Here is a 21,709-nt window from a genome sequence, read left to right as displayed (position 1 = left end):
GTCAGGCAATATCCGAGAAGCAGGAAAATCAACGTTTCAGGCTTAAGTCCTTCATCAGGAATAAGAAATATTACTTGCTACTTATCAAGCCTCGATATTGACCAGGTCTTGCTACATTTGGATATGGACTGCTTCGGTATCTGAGGATTCACAAATGGTGCTGAACATTGTGAAATCATTGGTAAACACTACTGACTTCTGAAGCACCAAGGATCACGGGACATTTATGTGCATGTCTACTGGCCCCTTAGATGGCAGGACTGGGAGACAAAGTGGTTGAGAAGGCACGTGGGATATTTGCCTTTATTAGCCAAGACGTAGAGTTAAGAGCAGAGAGGACACTGCTGGAACTAGATAAAAAGATAGTTAGGCCACGGCTAGATGATTGTGTGTAGTTCTGGGATCCGCCTTCTAGGAGGGATGTGATTGCACTGGAGAGGGTGCAGACGACATTTACCAGGATGTTGCCTGGGCTGGTGAGGTTCAGTTATTAAGACAGATTGGACAGACAGGGAGTGTTTTGCTTGGAGCAGAGGAGACGGGAAATGTATGAAATTCTGAGGGGCATAGGCAGGGTAAACAGAGAAAATCTTTACCCATGAATGGAGAGATCAAAGACATGGGGACATAGCTTCAAGATAAGGAGCAGGAAGTTAAGAGGGGATGTCTAGAACTTTTCTTTACCTGGAGGGTGGTGGGAATCTGGAACTCACTGCCTGTAAGGGTGGTAAAGGCAGAAATCCTAGCATTTAAGACCCTTTTAGATGTACACTTGGGATGTCAAGGCACATAAGGCTGTAGGCAAAGTGCTGGAAAATGGAATTAGAATAGTTAGGTGGTTATTTGTGACCCGCGCAAACATGATGGTCTGAAGGGCCTTTTTATTTGCTGTAGACCTCTATGGTTCTACCACCTTATCATGTTGGGAATATCTCTGATGAAGGAGCTGAAGAAGGTTATGTCTCAGACACTATTATGCAGAACTCCTGCAGAGATGTCCTGGAGCTGAGATGACTGACTTCAAACAATCACAATCATCTTCCATAACTCCATCCAGCACAGAGCATCTCCATGATTCCTATCGACTCCAGTTTTGCTCACACTGTTTGATGCCACACTCATCTGAATATTGTTTTGATGCCATGAGCAGTCACTCTCTCCTCACCTCGGAATTCAAATTTTCTGTCTATGTTTGGACAAAGTCTGTATAAGTACCAAATGGTACTGATGAAATGCAAACTGATGACCAATGAGAGGGTTACTCCTTTGCAAGTGTTGTCAGAAAGCATTGTTGATGACATCTTCCATCACTTTGCTGATCATCAAGAGTGAATTAATAGGTTGGTAATTGCCCTAGTTGGATTTGTTATCCTTTTTGTGCTATGATAAATGGGAATTACACAGAAGAAGGATGAAGAAAGCGGCTGAGTGAGAGTAGGTAAATTCAATACCAAGGCAGGAATACAAAGTGGAATAAAGGATGGAAAGATAGATTAGGAGAGAGAAACATTCAGACAGGAAAAAGGTAAAGCAAACTTAGAAACGAATTTGACACTTTTAAAATCTCCCCTAAGATTACAAAACCTGAAGGATTGAGACCACTTGACTCAATTTGTTCATTTTCAGCATTCCTTCCATCATAAAATCAGAAGTGGGAATGTTCACCAATGTTTGCACAATATTCAACATCATTTCTAACTCCTTAGAAATTGAATCAGTCCATGTTCAAATGCAACAAGGTCTGGACAAGACTCAGGATGGTTGATAAGTGTCAAAAAACATTTAGAACACTGAACATAGAACAGTACAGCATAGTACAGGTCCTTTGGCCCTCGATGTTGTGCAGCCTTTTATCCTACTCTAAGATCAGACTAACCTACATACTCTTCACCATACTAACTTCCATGTGCCTATCCAAGAGTTGCTTAACTGTCCCGAATGTATCTGACTCTACTACCACTGCTGGCAGTGCATTCCATGCACCCACCACTCCCTGTGTAAAGAATGTACCGCTGACATTTCCCTTAAACCTTTCTCCCATTACCTTAAAATTGTGCCCTGTCATGATAGACATTTCCGCCATGGGAAGAAAGTCTCTATCCACTATAACTCTGCCTCTCAACATCTTGTACACCTCTATTAAGTCAATGAGAAAAACCCCAGCTCTCTCAACCTTTCTTTGTAAGACATGCCCTCCAGTCCAGGCAGCATTCTGGTAAATCTCCCCTTCACACTCTTTAAAGCTTCTGCATCTCTCTTATAATGAGGCAACCAGAACTGAACACAATATTCCAAGTGTGGTCTAACCAGGGCTCTATAGAGCTGTAGGATAACCTTGCAGTTCTTAAACTCAATCCCCCTGCTAATGAAAGCCAACATACCATATGCCTTCATAACCACCCTATCAACTTGGGTGGCAACTTTGAGGGACCAGTGAACATGAATCCCAAGATCTCTCTGTTCCTCCACACTGCCAAGAATCCTGCCTTTAACCCTGTATTCTGCATTCAAACTCGACCTTCCAAAGTGAATGACTTCACACTTTTCCAGGTTGAACTCCATCTGCCACTTGTCATCCCAGTTCTGAATCATGTCAATGTCCCATTGCAACCTGCAACAGCCCTCCACACTCTCCACACTCCACCAACCTTCGCATCACCGGCAAACTTACTAACTTGCACTTCCATTTCCTCATCCAAGTCATTTATAAAAATCACAAAGAGCAGAGGTCCTAGAACAGATCCCTGCGGAACACCGCTGGTCACTGAGCTCCAAGCTGAAGACTCTCCATCTAACGCCACCCTGTTTTCTATGGGCCAGCCAATTATGTATCCAATCAGACAGATTTCCCTGTATCCCATGCCTCCTTACTTTCTGAATGAGACTACCATGAGGAACCTTATCAAATGTCATGCTAAAAATAATGTACACCACATCCATTGCTCTACCTTCATCAATGCGTTTTGTTACACCCTCAAAGAATTTAGTAAGGCTTGTGAGGCATGACCTGCCTCTCACTACGCCCATGCTGACTACTTTTATTCAAATTTTTTTTCAAAGTAATCATAAGTCCTGTCTCTTATGATTACCATTGATGTAAGACTGACTGATCTGTAATTCCTAGGACTATCCCTGTTCCCTTTCTTGAACAAGGAGAGAGTGGCTGCTCTTGACATCAAGACCATATTCAACTGAGTGTGGCATCAAAGAGCATGAGCAAAACTGGAGTCGATGGGAATCATGGAGATGCTGTATGCTGGATGGAGTTACGCCTGGTACAAAGGAAGATGGTTGTGATTTTTTGAGGTCAGTCATCTCAGCTCCAGGACATCTCTGCAGGAATTCTGCAAGGTAGTGTCCTTGGCATAACCTTCTTTAGCTCCTTCATCAGAAATATTCCCTACATTATAAGGTGGTAGAACCATAGAGGAATACAGCTAATAACATATACCACCCTCTAATCATCTGGTTCTACTAGCCTTGGGGTTTTCCTTAATCCTCACCGCTAAAGCTTTTTCATGCTCCCTTCTAGCTGTCTTAAGTCCATTCTTCAGTTCCTTCCTAGATATGTTGTAACCCTTTAAAAGCCTTGTCTGATCCTTGCCTCCTCAACCTTAAATAAGCTTCCTTCTTCCTCTTGACTAGATCCTCCACATCCCTTGTCACCCAAGGTTCCTTCACCCTACCATCCCTTCCTTGCCTCAATGGGATAAACTTGTCCAGCACTATCACCAGGTACTTCCCAAACAACCTCCACATTTCTGTTGTTTATTTCTCTGAGAACATCTGTTCCCATTTTAGGTAACCCAGTTCCTGCTTAATAGCACTGTAATTCCCCATCCCCCAATTAAATACTTTCCCATAGCATTTGCTCCTATCCCTCTCCATGAGTACAGTAAAGGTCACGGAGTTGTGATCACTATCACTGCAATGCTATCCCACTAAGAGATCTGACACTTAGCCAGGATCATTGCCAAGCACCTGATAAAAACTGCTCCATCCAAACTATTTGAATGAAGTGGGTTCCAATCAATATTAGGAAAATTAAAATCATCCATGACAACAACCCTGTTACTTCTACACCGTTCCAAAATTTGCCTCCCATGTCTCTGCTCCTCCATATCTCTGTTGCTATTGAGGCCCCTGTAGAAAACTCCCAATAAAGTGACTTCCACCCATACTGACTCTGTAAGCAAACCCTCCTCGACAATCTCCCTTTCTGCAGCTGTGATACTAACCCTGATTAGCAATACCACTCTTCCACCTCTTTTGCATTCTCACCTATTCCTTTTAAAACATCTAAATCCTAGAACATCCAAAGACCATTCCTGTGGTTGTGATATCCAAGTCTCTGTAATGGCAACAACATCATAGTTCCAAGTGCTGATCCATGCTTTGAGTTTGTCACTCTTACTCCTGATACTTATTGCATTAAAAGAGACACACTTCAACCCATCACACTGACTGCACCTCTGCCCTATCAAGATCCTCTGCATGCTGTATCTGACTACTCACTACCTACTCTATCATCTGCTCAGGTTCCCACCCCCTGTCAATCAAGTTTAAACCCTCCTGAAGAGCTCTAGCAAACCTACTGCCCAGGATATTGGTGCCCCTCCAGTTCAGGTGCAACCTGTCCTTGTACAGGTCCCACCTTCCCAGAAGGTACCTCAAGATCCACATATCTGAAGCCTTCCCTCGTCCATCAGCCCTGTAGCCACATATTTGTCTGCACTCGCTCTCTATTTGTGGCCTCATTAGCATGGAGCACTGGTATCAATCCTGAGATTACTATTCAGCTCGTCCTGTCTTCTATCTTCCAACTTAACTCCATTTATTCATGATTCAGTTCTTCCTCCCTTTCCCTACCTGTGTCATTGGTACCAATGTGTACCACGACTTCTGGCTGCTCTCCCTCTCCCTTTAACAGTTAAGTCCCAGTTGTCTATCAGAAGGAACATTACAAGAACCATAAAGCGAAATATCAAGCAATAGCTAGGGTTAGTTTTAACAAATGCCAGGCAATGACCATCTCCAATAAGAGACAATCTAACCACCAATCTAGCTATCAGTAATGTTACTATCACTGGATTCCCCACTATCAACATCCTGGGTGTTACCATTGACCAGAAACTTCACTGGGCTCACCATTTAAACACGTTAGCTACGGCAGGCCAGAGGCTAGGAATATTGTAGCGTGTAACTCACCTCCTGAATCCCCAAAGCCTGTCCACCATCAAAAGGTAGAAGTCTGATGGAATACCCTCCACCTGCCTGGATGGATGCAGCTCCAGCTGAAGATGGTTGAGCCTAATACTAACTTGAGGAACTCCTGCACAAATCTCCTGGAGCTGAGATGACTGACCTCCAAACACAACCATCATATGCCAGTCATGAGTCAAGCCTGCAGACAGCTTGCCCCTTAATTCTAGTTTTGCTAGGGCTCCATGATGCCACACGCAATTGAATGTAGCCTTGATGTCAAAGGCTGTCACTCTTACCTCCCCTCTGGAATTAAGCTCTTTTGTCCATGTTTGAACAATGACTGTAATGAGGTCCCTGAGTGACCCTGGTGGAACCCAAACTGGGCATTACTGCGCAGGTTATTGCTGAGCGGGTGCAGCATGATGACACCTTCCATCAACTTACTGATGGTCAAGAATAACCGATGGGGTGGCAATTGCCTGGTTGGATTTGTCCTTTTTTTTGTGTACAATAGATAATTCTCCTGAGTAATTCTCTACATTGTGGAGTAGATGCCAGTGTTGTAACTATACTGGAACAGTTTGGCTTATGGTGTGAAGTTCTGGATTACAAGTCTTTAGTATTATTGATAGAATGTCATCAGGTCACACAGCCTTTGCAGTATCTGGTCCCTCCTAGGACTGCAGTGCCAAGATCTGATCCAATGGCTGTGGGATCGCTAAACATTGTCCATCACTTGCTGCTTATGCTGTTTGTCATACAAATAATCCGGTTTGGTGTCTTCTTCAAGTTGACACCTCATCTTTAGGTAAGCCTGGTGCTGCTCCTACCATGCCCTCTCCATTGAACCAGGGTTGATTCCCTGGCTTGATAGTGATGGTTGAGTCGGGGATATGCCAGGCCATGAGGTTGCAGAATTCTGTTACTGTTGATTGACCACAGAGCCACATGGATGCCCAGTCTTGAGACGCTAGTTCTGTTTGAAGGCTGTTCCATTTAGCACGCAGTGATAGTCGCTACACAACATGATGGAGGGCATTCTCAGAGTGAAGTCAAAACAAAGGACTGTACGGTGGTCACTCTTACTGTCATGGACAGGTGCATCTGTAGCCGGCCGATTGGTAAGGATATGGTCAAGGTATGAGGTATGTTTTTCCCTCTTGTTGGTACTTCAACCTCTGCAGCAGACGCAGTCTCACAGGTATTCCCTTCAATAGTTCTGCCAAACCACTCCTGGTGGTGGCCATTGAAATCCTCCACCCAGAGATGTGCCCTCACCACATCGCTATTTCCTCTAAATAGGAGGGTGGATGGTCATGGTAATCAGCAGGTGGTTTCCTTGCCCATGAAACCTGAAGCCATGGGACTTCATGGAGTTCAGAGTTGATGTTGAGACTTCCCTCAAGGACAACTCCCTTCTGACTGTACACCACTGTCCCACCAGCTCTGTTCTGTCTGTCCTGTCAGTGGGACAGGACATATCCAGGGATGGTGGTGTCTGGGGCATTGTCTGCAGGGTATGGGTTTGTGAGAATGACAATGTCAGGCTATTGCTTGACTATTCAGATTTCCCAATCTTGACATTTGCCTTCAGGTGTTAGTAAGAGGGCTTTGCAGGGTGGACAGGGCTATTGCTACTATTGTCGTTCCTGATGCCTAGGCCAATACAGTACTAGGTAGTTGTACGGTTGCTGTTTGATACAAGTGAGTGGCTTGCTCAGTTATTTCAGAGAGCAGTTGAGAGTCAACCACATTGCTGTGGTCTGGAGTCACATATAGGCCAGACCAGGTAAGGATGGCAGAGTTCTTTTCTGAAGGATATTAGTGAACTAGACAGGGTTTTCTTCCTCACAACCTGCAATGGTTTCATAGTCACCAACAGATTTTTAATTCCAGGTTTTTAAAATTGAATTCAAACTCCACCATCTGCAATGACAGGATTTGAACCCAGATCCCCAAACATTAGCTGAGTTTCAGGATAAATATCACTCAGGATAAATACCTTCCAGCTCAAAACTCTCTTTTGCAACTGCTGTTTGAATGGATATATAAGGGAGTTTTTAATTTTCACACTTTTTTTTGTTTAACATGTCATTGCTAATCAGGGAGATATCGCTCCTGCTTCAAATGACCCACAACTGAACTGATAGTTACCACTAAGGTGTAGTCCGAGAGAACTAACTGATTGTGACTTCAAGGTCCAAAATGTCAGCATGTATATCTGTCAAAACCATTTTCCTCCACTCCTCTGCTTTCTCCCTCAGCCACGTGAAGTCACTTGCCCAAATAACAGAATGCACCTGGAATGTTTGCATTACAGACCCCAAGGTCATCTCAGAACACAAATACACAAAGCCTCGTGGACGGTGCAAGACTTCACAATATTCATCCCATGGAAGATAACACGAAATTTATTCTAGTTGGTAGTTATGCAGCAGCTCGATTATTTTGTAATCTTTTGGGCACGGCTCTGTAAGAAGGATAAAGAAGTAATGAAAATGGTGTGAGGCTGATTTGCTTGAATGGAGCTGAAAATGAATGGTTACAGCTATGAAGAGAGACACAACATAATTATAGCCTTTTTTTTCTCCAAGAATTGAAATAATTAATGGTTGACCTTAACAAGGTCTTTCGAGTTTGTTGCAACTTCTTGCTGAAGCAGACTCGATAAATACTTAAAAACAAGGAATGTCAAAAGTTATAGGAGTAAAGAAAGTGGATTTTGGCTCAGTGGGCAAAACCTGTGCAGACAAGGGAGATCTCAGCTCCTGGCTGGAGTGAGGCCTCCATGGTACAGGCTCGAAGGGCTGAATGGCCTACTCGTGCACCTGTTTTCTATGTTTCTAGATTTTTTAAAACTTCTTTTCAGGAAGCACCACAGAACCATATGTCATTGAGGCACTTGAAAGGCCACCTCAGGTTGGGGGTGGGGGAAGCTTAGCGTAAAGGTGCCCTCAGGGGATGGGCTGGAGGGGTTTCACCAGCAAGGCCAGTGCTTGGAGGGGTGTCTGCAACCTTTCTGCCCCAATCCCTCATGACAGGTCTCCCAGTCAGGCACTCCACCCACGTAGTCAACAAGCAAATACAACAGAATTTGTTTCTCACGTTGTCTGCATAGTGAGCCCATCCTCCACTGGGTGAACACCAGTCTGAGTGAGATCAGGCTGTATGTCCCAGTAATTCGCCAGTCCAAGCAAGCAACATATTTCTCTGTCCCTAATAGGCAAGACTATATTCAACCAACCTAGGCTTTCAAAATATGAAATTAAATGTTTATTGTTGAGTATGATTCCACAGGAGTAGGCCATTCTGCCCTTCGAGCCTGCACCACCATTCAATATGATCATGGCTGATCATCCTCAATCAGTATCCTGTTCCTGCCTTATCTCCATAACCCTTGATTCCACTAACCTTAAGCGCTCTATCCAACTCTTTCTTAAATGAATCCAGAGACTGGGCCTCCACTGCCCTCTGGGGCAGAGCATTCCACACACCCACCACTCTCTGGGTGAAGGAGTTTCTCCTCATCTCTGCCCTAAATGGTCTACCCTGTATTTTTAAGCTGTGTCCTCTGGTTCTGCAGTCACCCATCAGCGGAAACATGTTTCCTGCCTCCAGAGTGTCCAATCCTTTAATAATTTTATATGTCTCAATCAGATCCCCTCTCAGTCTTCTAAACTCAAGGGTATACAAGCCCAATCACTCCAGTCTTTCAGTGTAAAGTAATCCCGCCATTCCAGGAATTGACCTCATGAACCTACGCTGCACTCCCTCAATAGCCAGAATGTCTTTCCTCAAATTTGGAGACCAGAACTGCATGCAGTACTCCAGGTATGGTCTCACCAGGGCCTTGTACAGCTGCAGAAGAACCTCTTTGCTTCTATACTCAATCCCTCTTGTTATGAAGGCCAGCATGCTATTAGCCTTCTTCACTACCTGCTGTACCTGCATGCTTACCTTCATTGACTGGTGTACAAGAACACCCAGATCTCTCTGTATTGCCCCTTTACCTAAATTGATTCCATTTAGGTAGTAATCTGCCTTCCTGTTCTTGCCACCAAAGTGGATAACCATACATTTATCCACATTAAACTGCATCTGCCATGCATCTGACCACTCACCTGACCTGTCCAGGTCATCCTGTAATCTCCTTACATTTCACCCTGCCACCCAGCTTAGTATCATCAGCAAATTTGCTAATGTTATTACTAATACCATCTTCTATATCATTAATATATATTGTAAAAAGGTAAGGTCCCAGCACTGATCCCTGTGGTACCCCACTGGTCAATGTCTGCCATTCTGAAATGGAGCCGTTTATCACTACTCTTTGTTTCCTGTCAGCCAACCAATTTTCAATCCAAGTTAGTACTTTGCCTCCAGTACCATGCGCCCTAATTTTGCTCACTAATCTCCTACATGGGACATCATCAAGAGCTTTCTGAAAGTCCAGGTACACTACATCTACTGGATCTCCCTCATCCATCTTCAGAGTTACATCCTCAAAAAACTCCAGAAGATTAGTCAAGCATGATTTCCCCTTCATAACTCCATGCTGACTCTGACCTATCCTGTTACTACTATCTAGATGTGTCATAATTTCATCCTTTATAATAGACTCCAGCATGTTTCCCACCACTGAGGTCAGACTAACTGGTCTATAATTTCCTGTTTTCTCTCTCCCACCTTTCTTAAAAAGTGGTACAACATTAGCCACCCTCCAATCTGCAGGAACTGATCCCGAATCTATCAAACTCTGGAAAATAATCACTAAAGCATCCACGATTTCTCGAGCCACCTCCTTCAGTACCCTGGGATGGAGACCATCAGACCCTGGGGACTTATCAACCTTCAGACCTAACAGTCTCTCCAACACCAATTCCTGGCAAATATAAAGTCACTTCAGTTCAGGTCCTTCAGCCACTGTTACCTCAGGGAGATTGCTTGTGTCTTCCCCAGTGAACACAGATCTGAAGTACCAATTCAATTCTTCTGCCATTTCTTTGTTCCCCATAATATATTCCCCTGTTTCTGTCTTCGAGGGCCCAATTTTAGTTAACCATTTTTTTGCCTTTCACATACCTAAAAAAACTTTTACTATCTTCCTTTATATTATTGGCCAGTTGACCTTTGTACCTCATTTTTTCTCTACGTATTTCCTTCTTGATAATCCTCTGTTGTTCTTTAAAACCTTCCCAGTCCTCTGTTTTCCCACTTATCTTTGCTATGTTATACTTTTTCTCTTTTAACTTCATATGTTTCTTAACTTCCCTTGTCAGCCATGGCCACCCATGCCTCCTCCTAGGATCTTTCTTCCTTTTTGTAATGAACTGATCCTGCAACTTCTGCATTATACACAGAAATATCTGCCATTGTTCCTCCACTGTCAACACTGCTAAGGTATTGCACCATTGAACTTTGGCCAGCTCCTTCCTCATAGCTCCATAGTTCCCTTTATTCAACAGAAATATTGTCACTTCTGATTGTACCCTCTCCCTCTCAAATTGCAGATTAAAGCTTATTGTATTATGGTCACTACTTCACACTGGCTCCTTCACTTCGAGGTCCCTGACCAATTCTGGTTCGTTGCACAATACCAGATCCAGAATTGCCTTCTCCATGGTCAGCTCCAGCACCAGCTGTTCTAAGAATTCATCTCGGAGGCACTCCACAAAGTCTCTTTCTTGAGGTCCAATACCATCCAGATTCTCCCAGTCTACCTGCATGTTGAAATCCCCCATAACAACTGTAGTAACATCTTTGCGACAGGCCAATTTCAGCTCCTGATTCAACTTACATCCGACATCCAAACTACTGTTTGGGGGCCTGTAGATAACTCCCAAGAGGGTCTTTTTACTCTTAGTATTTCTCACTCTATCCACACTGACTCTACATCCCCTGACTCTAGGTCTCCCCGTGCAAGGGACTGAATATCCTCCCTTACCAACAAGGCCACCCCATCCCCTCTGCCCATCAGTCTGTCCTTACGATAGCACGTATAGCCTAGAATATTCATTTCCCAGGCCCTGTCCACTTGAAGCCACGTCTCAGTTATCCCCACAATATCGTACCTGCCAATTTCCAAAAGAGCCTCAAGCTCATCCATCTTATATCTAATGCTTCATGCATTCATGTATAGTGTTTTTATTTTATTACTCCCCTCATCTTCCCATCAACTCCTATTTCACTCAACCTTACAGCATGATCCCTTTCTGAGTTTTCTGCCTCATTGATACAGTTGTCTTTCTTGACTTCCCTTGTTCTAGCTTTCCCTCCAATTTCCTTCTTAAGCATCCAGTTTGTCCCCCACCATACTTAGTTTAAACGTAGCTGTGTTACAGTAGCAAACCTGCCTGCCAGAATGCTGGTCCCTAACCTATTAAGGTGCAAACCGTCTCTTGTAGAATTTATGCTTACCACAAAATGCACCCCAGTGATCCAAGAATTTAAATCCTTGCTTCCTGCACCAGTTCCCCAGCCACACGTTCAAGTCCATTATCTCTTTGTTTCTGGCCTCACCAGCCCGAGGAACTGGAAGCAAACTGGAGATAACCACCTTGGACATCCTGTTTTTCAGCCTTCTCCCTCGTTCTCCGAAGTCCCGCTGTAGTCTGTTCCTCCTTTTCTTCCCGACATCATTTGTGCCGATATGTACCACCATCTCTGGCTCTTCACCTTCGTCCTTGAGGATGTCCTGCACTCTGTCTGTGATGTCATTAACCCTGGCACCAGGAAGGCAACACACCATCCTTAAGTCCTGTCTGCTGCCACAAAAACCCCAGTCAGTTCCTCTCACTATGGAGTCCCCTATTACCACGGCTCTGTGCGATGTCTGACTCTTCTGCTCTGTCTCCATGTCAACTTTTGATTGACAGACCTGGCCGCCTCGCGGACTGGCAGTGTCATCTGAATCTACTGTTTCCAAAAGATTCAACTTGTTCCTAACAGGTACTTCCCCGGGAGTCTCTTGCACCTGTCTCCTCTCTGCCTTCCTCATCGCCTGCTCTCTTCTGGTACAATTGGTGTAATAACCTCGCTGAAGGTCTTGTCCAGAAAGACCTCGTTCTCTTGGATGAGCCTAAAGTCTTTGAGTTCTTTCATCAGTGCTGCAATATGCTCTGTCAGTAGCTGAACGTGCACACACTTTCCACACTTAAACGAGCCAGACACACCAGAGTCGTTGAACTCTCACATCAAGCATGTAGCACACTGAACCAGGTTGGCAGTCATGTCTTCACCCTCTTCAACTGTGGTGTAATCACTTCACTCAACCTCCTTGTCAAAGACCCCTGAGCTAAAGCCTCACTCTTCAATTCACAAGAACTTCCTTAGACCCTCTTTTTGGGGCAAGTCTGTGGACTTTTAATTTAGGTTAGAGGAGGAGGGAGGGAGGGAGGCCTGACTTTGTAGGACCTGGGGTCTAGAACACACCTACTCAAATAACAATCACTTACCTTCCCGACCAGCTTTTCTCTCTGCCTTTACTTCCGCCCAGCTCCCAGCTCTCTGATGCAAAATTGGGCAGCACCCTTCAAACGATCATCAAAAGCATCAAGCTTCTGGGAGTGATCCTGACAGATCATTAACAATCTGTCCTGATCCAACCACGTAAACATAACAATCAAGAGAGCAAAACAATGCCTCCACTCCGTCAGGAGTCTAAGGAAGTTCAGCATGTCCATACCAACTCTTATCAACTTTTATAGATGCACCATAGCAACCATTCTATCCAACTGCATAACAGCTTGATATGGTAACTACTCTGCCCAGGACTGTGAGAAACTACAGAGAGTAGTGAACACAGCCCAGTCCATCACACATACTCACCTTCCATCCAATGACCCTACCTACACTTATTGCTGCCTCAGGAAGGCAGCCAACATCATCCAAAGACCCCTCTCACACCGGTTAGAAACTCTTCCAATTGGGCAGAAAACACAAAAGTTACACACACTTACTAATAGATTCAACAATACCTTTTTACTGGCTGTTATTAAACTTCTGAATGGACCTCTCAAATTAAATTTAATACTGATCTCGCTTTTTGTGCACCCTCTCTGCAGCCATAATATTGCAATCCTCGGTCTGTTCTATTGCACTTAATGTACTTTGTATGGTATGTTCTACCTGTACTGCACGTAAAACAAAACGTTTCACTGCATCTAGTTACATGTGACAACAATAAATAAAATCAAAGTAATAGTTCAATATCTAATATCTGTTTTCTGTTAATGCACTATTGGCAGGACGAGATTGCCCTGAAGGAGATTCAATAGGATGGTGCCTGGAATGGAGCAGTTTAGCTATGAAGAGAGGCTGGATAAGACTGGTTTATTTCCTTTACAACAGGAAAGGCTGAGAGGAGACCTGACTAAGATCACGAGAGGCACGGACAGGGTAGGTAGAAAGCTAGCTGTTCCCTTAAGTTGAAGGGTTAGGAATAAGGGGCACACTTTCTACATAGAAGGTAAGGGGGTTAGAGGGGATTTGAGGAAATTTGTTTTCACCAGGATGAGTCTGGAATGCATTGTCTGGGAGGAAAGATGAGGCTGGAAACTTCACAATCTTTAAAAAGTACTTGGATGAACACTTGAAGGGTCACAACATTCAAGGCTATGGGCTTCATCCTGGAAAGTAGGATGGGCACAGATTTAGAGCAGTTTCGACGGTCCAGACACAATGGGTCTGGCCTCTGTACTTTACAATTCTATGAAACTAGACTAACCACAAATTTAAAATGATCAGTTGAGCTCACATTGTGGCTCATTTATGTTACATATCTTCATGTGCAGGCTGCAATCCTCTGTGGGCAGAAGGACTATGTCCGAGAATTGCACTTCTTCAAATACAAAATAGTGAAACTAGAAGAACACCATGGTGATACAGCATTCCTTCTTCGTGCATTGCCATCAGGCAGATATTGTTTTGCTCTCTTCTAAAAACCATAGGGCATTGCAGGATTGGTTTCAGCTTTCAAATAGCCTCAGTGTATTATTTCGTACTCATTGTGACATTCTTAATAAATTGGAAGTGTATTGTTTTACCTTTAGATTGATTTTTTTTAACTTTCACTATTGAATTTTAATCAACATCCTCTCGTCCCCACATGGCCATAAAGTATAGCCTTAAGCATCAAAAGAAAGAGACAACTTCTTCCATGGGAGCTACAATAGATCATTTCACATTAATCTTTATGGTAGCGTGCGTTTCACCTTCAGATCTTTTACCAAAGCAAATTACATATATAATGGCTTTTCTTTACAAAATAAAATTAATGTTTTTGCATGTACAAAGTGAGTCAGTTTTATTTGCAATCTACAGTCAATAATAAGACAAACTCAACCACAAGAGAGACATTAGGAAAAGCACTTGTCATGCTTCCTGAATACTGTACCCCTTGTCATAGACACATTTGGAATTTCTTTTATTGTAGGACTATATGTAGGTAAAGATTTATGATTGGCTTTCTGGCTTCCAGACAGACCAATTACGTTGGTTTGTCCTGATATACTTTCCCTCCTCCCCTCCTCCACCCCCCAAGCCTTGTGAGGAGTTTTAAAATCAAGGTAAATAGATTGAAACTTCATGTCTAACCTTTGAAATATTTTCTTTTCTTTTTATCAACATTGTTGCAACAGTCGACAAAACATGAAAATGGCTGCCTCTCTCCACAATTTTCAGTTGAACCCAGTGAGACAGTGGAACAGCTGAAATTTTGGCTTCACACTCCACATCACAGACTTTATCATCTGATGTTGCTGACAAATTAGTGTAATTCTAAGGGAATCATGCTCTATCAGAAGTGATAATTCCATGGATGACACATTAACCTGAGGTCTTGACTGCCTTCTCAGCTGGTTGTAAAATATCCTGCTCTAAGAAGATGGGGGAGTTCTCACTCCTGTCTCAGCTAAGTATTTAACCCTCAATCAAAATCAAAGAGAAAAATATTATCAGCTCATTACTGTTTGTGGGATCTTGCTATGTGCAAACAGGCTGACACATTCTCTCATCATCTATCAATCATTACACTTCAAAAAGACTAAATTGCACTGGCTTTCCTTCCACAAGACTTTCTAATTAAAATTCTCATCTTGATATTTAAATTGTTTGTGACCATGCCCTTTCCAGATTGTCCAGTATACTTACTCCTGGCCAAGATTCCTGGATGCCCATTTGGAGAGGATTTACACCACAATGTCAGAATACGAGGATATTTGTGCAGAATAAAATGTAACCCAATGTAAAAGGAGGTGCTTTCACTGCTGCAATAGTGTGTGCTGTTTCTTCATTCATTTTCCGGAAGGATATTCGATAGATTCTGTCAACTTCCAGCAGTTTGCCCTCTTTTAGCTTAACTAACTTCTCTATCACAACCTTTAATTTACTCCTATTGACCGTGTATCAGTGTTAACCAATTCAAGATTCAGCTCATCACCGAAATCTTCTCTTTTGTAAAAAAATTTGTGAAGTACTTGTTTAATATCAATTTCCATTTTCAGTAATGTTTTATTGCCACTGTCCTCTCCTTTGTCACTGTTATCCCAAAATGCATTTAATAATTCTTTTAACTGATATATTTGTAGAATGCTTTTTAATATTGAGATTTTCAGCATTAGCTTGCTTCCAACCTCAATTTTTCTATGTAGCTAGAAATTGAAGGTTTTTTTTTAAAAGTATGTATTTTTTCTGTCAGTAATTGAATGGGAGCTATGAATTAGGGAACTTTCTCTGATGCACTGTGACAAGTGCCATTCCCCATGGTGAAGTAATGTGATTTTGGTTTTCTCATTCCATAAGTTAGTAATTTGGGTAAAGGAACGGGGAGTTGTACATTCAAGCTTGTGGTTAATAGACCATGAGATATAGGGGCAGAATTAAGCCATTTGGCTTATCAAGTCTGCTCAACCATTCGATCATTGCTGATCTGTCTCTCAAGCTCATTCTCCTGCCTTACCCCCTTAATCCTAGTTTCTCCTACTGATCAAGAACCTACATGTCTTAACCAACTTCTGTCTTAAATTCACTCAATTACTTTGCCTCCACAGCCTTGTGTGGCAACGAGTTCCACATATTCACCACCACCAGCTGAAGAAATGCCTCATCGGCACAGTGGCTCAGTGGTTAGCACTGCTGCCTCACAGCGCCAGGGTACCAGGTTCGATTCTAGCCCCTGGCATCTGTCTGTGTGGAGTTTGCACATTCGCCCTCCAGGTGCTCCAGTTTCCTCCCACAGTCCAAAGACGTGCAGGTCAGGTGAATTGGCCATGTTAAATTGCCTGTAGTGTTAGGTGCATGAGTCAAAGGGAAATGGGACTCGCTGGGTTACTCTTCAGAGGGTTAGTGTGGACTTGTTGGGCTGAAGGGCCTGTTTCCACACTGTAGGGAATCTAATCTCACTTAAAAAGGGTTGTTATTCATTCTGTGCCATCTCCTTAAGTCCTGGTCTCTCCTACTTGTGAAAACATCTTCTCCATGTCCACTGTATGCAGGCCTCTCAGTGTTCTGTAAGTTTTAATTATATTTCCAACCCCCTCCTCCCCCATCCTTCAAAACTCCATTGAATACAGATCCAGACTCCTCAATCGCTGCTCATACGACAAGCCCTTTTAGCCTAGGATCATTCTTGTAAATCTCTTCTGGACCCCCTGCAAGGACAACACATCTTTCCTTAGATACAGGGTCCAAAACTGCTCACAATATTCCAAATTGACTAGAGCCCTATATAGCCTTAGCAGCATTTCTCTGCTCTTGCACTCTAGCCCTCTTAAAAAAAAATGCTAACATTACATTTGTCTTCCTAACTGAACCTGCATATTAAACTTAAGAGCATTCTGAACTAAGTCCATTTGTGCTTCAGATTTCCAAAACCATTCCCCATTTGGAAAAGTCTACACTCTATTCTTCCTACTAAAGTGCATAACTTCACACTTTTTCACATTGCACTCCATCTGTCACTTATTTGCCCACTGCCCTTCCTTGTCCAAGACCATCTGCAGCCATCCCTCTTCCTTAACACTGCTTGTCCCTCCACCTATCTTTGTGTCATCTGCAAACATAGCAACAATTCCCACAGTTCCTATATTCAGATTGTACATGTACAACATGAATAATTACGGTCCCAATATGGAACTCCACTAGACACCGGCTGCCATGTGAAAATGACTTTTCTACCCCCACTTTCTGCCTTCTGCCAGTCAGTCAGTTCTCTATCCATGCCAATACTTTGCCCCTATCATCATGAGTTTTTTTTTAGATTAGATTACTTACAGTGTGGAAACAGGCCCTTCGGCCCAACAAGTCCACACCGACCCTCCAAAGAACAACCCACCCAGACCCATTCCTCCACATTTACCCCTTCACCTAACACTACGGGCAATTTAGCATGGCCAATTCACTTAACCTGCACATCTTTAGACTGTGGGAGGAAACCAGAGCACCTGAAGGAAACCCACGCAGACACGGGGAGGATGTGCAATCTCCACACAGACAGTTGCCCGAGGCAGGAGTTCTTAACTTATTTCAAAGACTCCTGCATGGCAACTTGTCAAAGTTCTGGAAATCCAAATAGATCATATTCACTGGCTCTCTTTTGTCTAACTTGCTTGTTACCTCCTCAAAGAATTCTAACAGAATTGTCAGCCATGACCTGCCCTCGATGAAGCTGTGCTGACCCAGCCCTATTTTACCATGCACTGCCAAGTACTACACAATCCCACCCTTAATAATGGACTCCAAAATCTTACCAATGGCCGTGAGCAGTTTAACTGACTTAGAATTTCCTGTCATCTGCCTCCCTTCCTTCTTTAATAAGGGTGTTACATTTGGCACTCTCGGACTCTCCCTGACTCCAGTGATTCCTGAAAGATCACCACCAATGACTCTACAATCTCCTCAGCCATGTCCTTTACAAACCTGAGGTGTTGACCATCTGGTCCATCTTCAGACTTATCAGCTTCCTCAGCACCTTCTGCCTTACTAATGGTGACTACACTCACCTCTGTCCCTGACTCTTATGAAGTGCTTGCAAACTACTGGTGTCTTCTATTGTGAAGACTAATATAAAGTAGATATTCAATTCCTTTGCCATTTTTTTCTTCCCCATTTCTACTTTTCATAAAATCATAGAACCTCTACAGTGCAGATATAGGGTATTCAGCCCAGCAAGTCTGCACCACCCTCCAAATTTAGAGGCTGGCTTCTCTGGCCTCAATACCCAGTGATCCAATGTCTACTTTTGTGTCTCTCTAACCTTTTAAGTATCTCAAGAAAACTCTTGCAATCTTCTTTTCTATTATTAGCTGGCTTACCCTCACATTTCATCTTCTCCCCCTTATTGCTTTTCTAGTTATCCTTCGTTGGCTTTTAAAGGCTTCCCGATCCTCTGGCTTCCCACTAATCTTCACCACATTCTTTGCTTTTTTCTTTTGCTTTCGTGCTGCCTCTGACTTCGCTTGTCAGTCATGGTTGCCTCGTCCTCCTGTTAGTACTTGACAATAAGTCAGGAGAGACCATATGTTGAGTTGGTAGGAGCAAAATGTTACAAAGGGCCATAATCTCAGTGTGGAGTAAAACCAAGACTGATGGGCACAAACGTAAGAGTGTTCTCTTTGTACCAGAGGAAGATAGCTCAGAAAAACGGATTGATGTTGAGATATTAGAAGCTGCGGAAGAGCAAAGGGCTCTCCACAATATATTTAAAAGGTGGTCAAAAAGTAATGAAGAGGGTTGGTTGTGAAAATGGTGTTAAAATTCATTCTAAAAAAAGTGACTTCTGTTATGTTGTGTTCCAATCTTTAAAAGTAACATATGCACTGTTAATTTATGGGGTGAGTTTGAGGCTCTCTTCCTGGTTGAACGGGGAAAGTACCATACTGAAATGGCAGGCAATGACTTTTTCTCTACTTCTGCTGTTTCTATGGTGTTCGTGCTCCTCTCCTGAGCTGACTGCTGGCTGTCTGGAACCTGCACACAGATTGGGCCATTAACTAAGATCAAATGACAAATAAAAGACCCAAGTTAGGACACTCCTAGACAGAGAATGCTTATTACACATTTTTTTCTAGTGTGTACTGGTTGTCCAGCTCACGCAGAACACATTAAATATCATAATACATTTGTGAGGCCTGGGGGACCGGCAGAAAATTTCTGAGTTCTAACACACAGACCCATTCTGCTGTCACTCCAGATTTAGTGTTCATGCTTCCCCTTCTCTGAGATAGATTCCTCTCCACAGCAACCCATTCTCTTCCAGTCTGGAGGCTTGGCTATCCATTTGTGCTGGTGTTCCAGAATTGTCCTGCATGTTTGTTTCTATCCCTCGGCACTCCAGTGAAATACTAATTGTTAGGCTGAGTTCCACTAAATAGCTGGCTAAGGTCTGCATAGAGATTGAATTCTTTATGTCCTCTGCTCCTGTGTGCTCAATTTACAGCTTTGGTCGCACTCTTTTCATTTGCTCTAATCTGATCACTTTTCAGAATAGAGTTCAGTCGTGAGTTAATGGTCCCCAGGGTGGAAGATCATTCCCTTTGGAAGGCAACAGTGTTTGGGAATAGAAACACCAGCCGGTTGTCTGCAGGTGTTAGTGGCTAAGAAATGGCAATGGAGGGTTCATCACCGTTCTTCAATGTCCTGTTGGTACCTGTTGGTAATGGATTTTATGCAGGAACAGACCAATATTTCTTTTAATGAATACAAAATGTTATTTTCTTCACAGCCTTGAAACTTGGCTTCCAATCCAACATTGCTGTAGATCTATAATCCGAAAACCCTGGTTGCTGAGCCTCCAGTGATCATTTAACTGCTACTGTTGTTTTGAGACATGGTTTTATACAGTGTTTCTAAAATCACATTGAGAATTTAATCCATCAATGTTTTATTGGAAGTCAAAAGGAATCAACATCTACATGCATTTCTTTCAGAAATGTAAATGAAAATTCATCCAAATTTAGGAGGGGAAAACATTAACTCTGCTGCCGAAGTGTACATGATTCTTAAAATGTAAAGTTTGTCACACACTTCAGGCAATTGAAAGGTCAACAGGTTAACTGAGCAAAGCTCCACTATGGGTAAGTGACAATTCAATCCAATTTCTACTAACTTGGCAATGGAAAAAGGCTTTAAATGCACAAACCTCCTTGGACAAACAAAACCAGTAATTGCTAAACTGAAGTGGAAACAATAAGTAATCAATTCCAGTTACAGTAGTAGCCAATTTATAAAAAACTTCAAGCTTTTCCTCAAAACAAATTGCCTGACAAGAATTAAAGCTTTCCCATATCAACCACCCGGTAATCACACATATATCACAACCATTCCTCATCAATATCTCATTGGCTCCATTCTGAGGTCACTGAAATTGAATTTGATGAAACTCGAAGTTCAGATTGAACATTCTCCATGAGGCAAGTGAAATAAGTTTCTGTACTTACACGAGAATTTGCCACTTCCAACGAAACATTCTGAGGGGGTGCACCGGGCACTGCAAAAACACAAGTAAACAGATAGTTAAAGGAAAGAAGAAGAAAGCATTTGTTGGACCTTTACCAAGCTGGCATGTTAGGTCTGAAAGGCGCAAGAATCGAGGAAGTCAGAATCCTCCCACAGGCACTGGAGTTTAACTCCCAGGTTGGATGCCAGTTGTCCACTCATCAGGGAAAGGGGTAGCGACCATGGGGATGGGGTGTACTGGCAATTGGAGTTCGGAATTGTGTCAATTGATGGGGGAAGGGGCAATGGGAGTTGATGAGGGGAAAGGAAAGGGTGGTGGATTAGTTAGGGAAGGAGGGGGTGTATCAATTTTGAGAGGAGGGAGTTCGGCAAATGTGGGGAGAGCATTGATGCTCCTTAGGGGTTCCAGGGGAATTTGGAGAGGAATCAGGAGGATCCATTGAAACCTGGTGGTGGGAGGGCTGGATCAGATGTTTCATGGAGGGTGGGGAGGGAATGTGGAGGATCGGATTCATGATGGGATTGGAAAGGTGCACCTCTCCTGAATCCTCCCAAGTCATTGAGAAACTGAATAATGATAAATCAGCTGGCCTCATTATCATATTTAAAAGACCACAATGTCTCTTTGGATAACATTGGATGCCTTTCTACTCCATAGTCTCTGTTTAAATTGTGACCCCTTGTTATTGACCATTCAACTAAGGGGAATAGCTGCTTTCTATCTATCCTGTCCATGCTCTCCATAATCTGAGATCTCTCTATCAGGTCCCATCTCAGCCTTCGTTGCAGTAAAAGAATTAACCCCAGCTTATCCAGCTTCTCTTCTGAGCTAAAATGCTCCATTCCAGGTAACATCTTATGAATCAACTCCCTCAGGGCAAACACACCCTTCCTATAATAAGGCAAAACAGAATTGCACATGATACTTCAGTTGTGGTCTAATTAAAGTCTCATACAGCTTTAACATAACCTCCCTACTCTTACAACCGATGCCATGACTGGTAAAGGTAAGCATCCTGTGTGCTTTCTTAACTATACTATTAACCAGTCT

At 43.1% G+C, this 21,709-nt stretch overlaps 1 protein-coding gene across 1 annotated transcript in view; it reads right to left on the bottom strand.

Moving 5' to 3' along the window:
• dcc (DCC netrin 1 receptor) overlaps window positions 1–21,709 on the bottom strand; it is a 990,886-nt gene that overhangs the window by 261,173 nt on the left and 708,004 nt on the right. Inside the window, exon 12 of the mRNA XM_060825544.1 lies at window positions 20,640–20,689. Coding sequence (XP_060681527.1) covers window positions 20,640–20,689 — 50 coding nt within the window. The remainder of the gene's footprint in view (window positions 1–20,639; window positions 20,690–21,709) is intronic.

The sequence above is a fragment of the Hemiscyllium ocellatum genome, chromosome 1 (assembly GCF_020745735.1).
Source record: "Hemiscyllium ocellatum isolate sHemOce1 chromosome 1, sHemOce1.pat.X.cur, whole genome shotgun sequence".
NCBI lineage: Eukaryota > Metazoa > Chordata > Chondrichthyes > Orectolobiformes > Hemiscylliidae > Hemiscyllium > Hemiscyllium ocellatum.
This window is presented reverse-complemented; position numbering and strand designations above follow the sequence as displayed.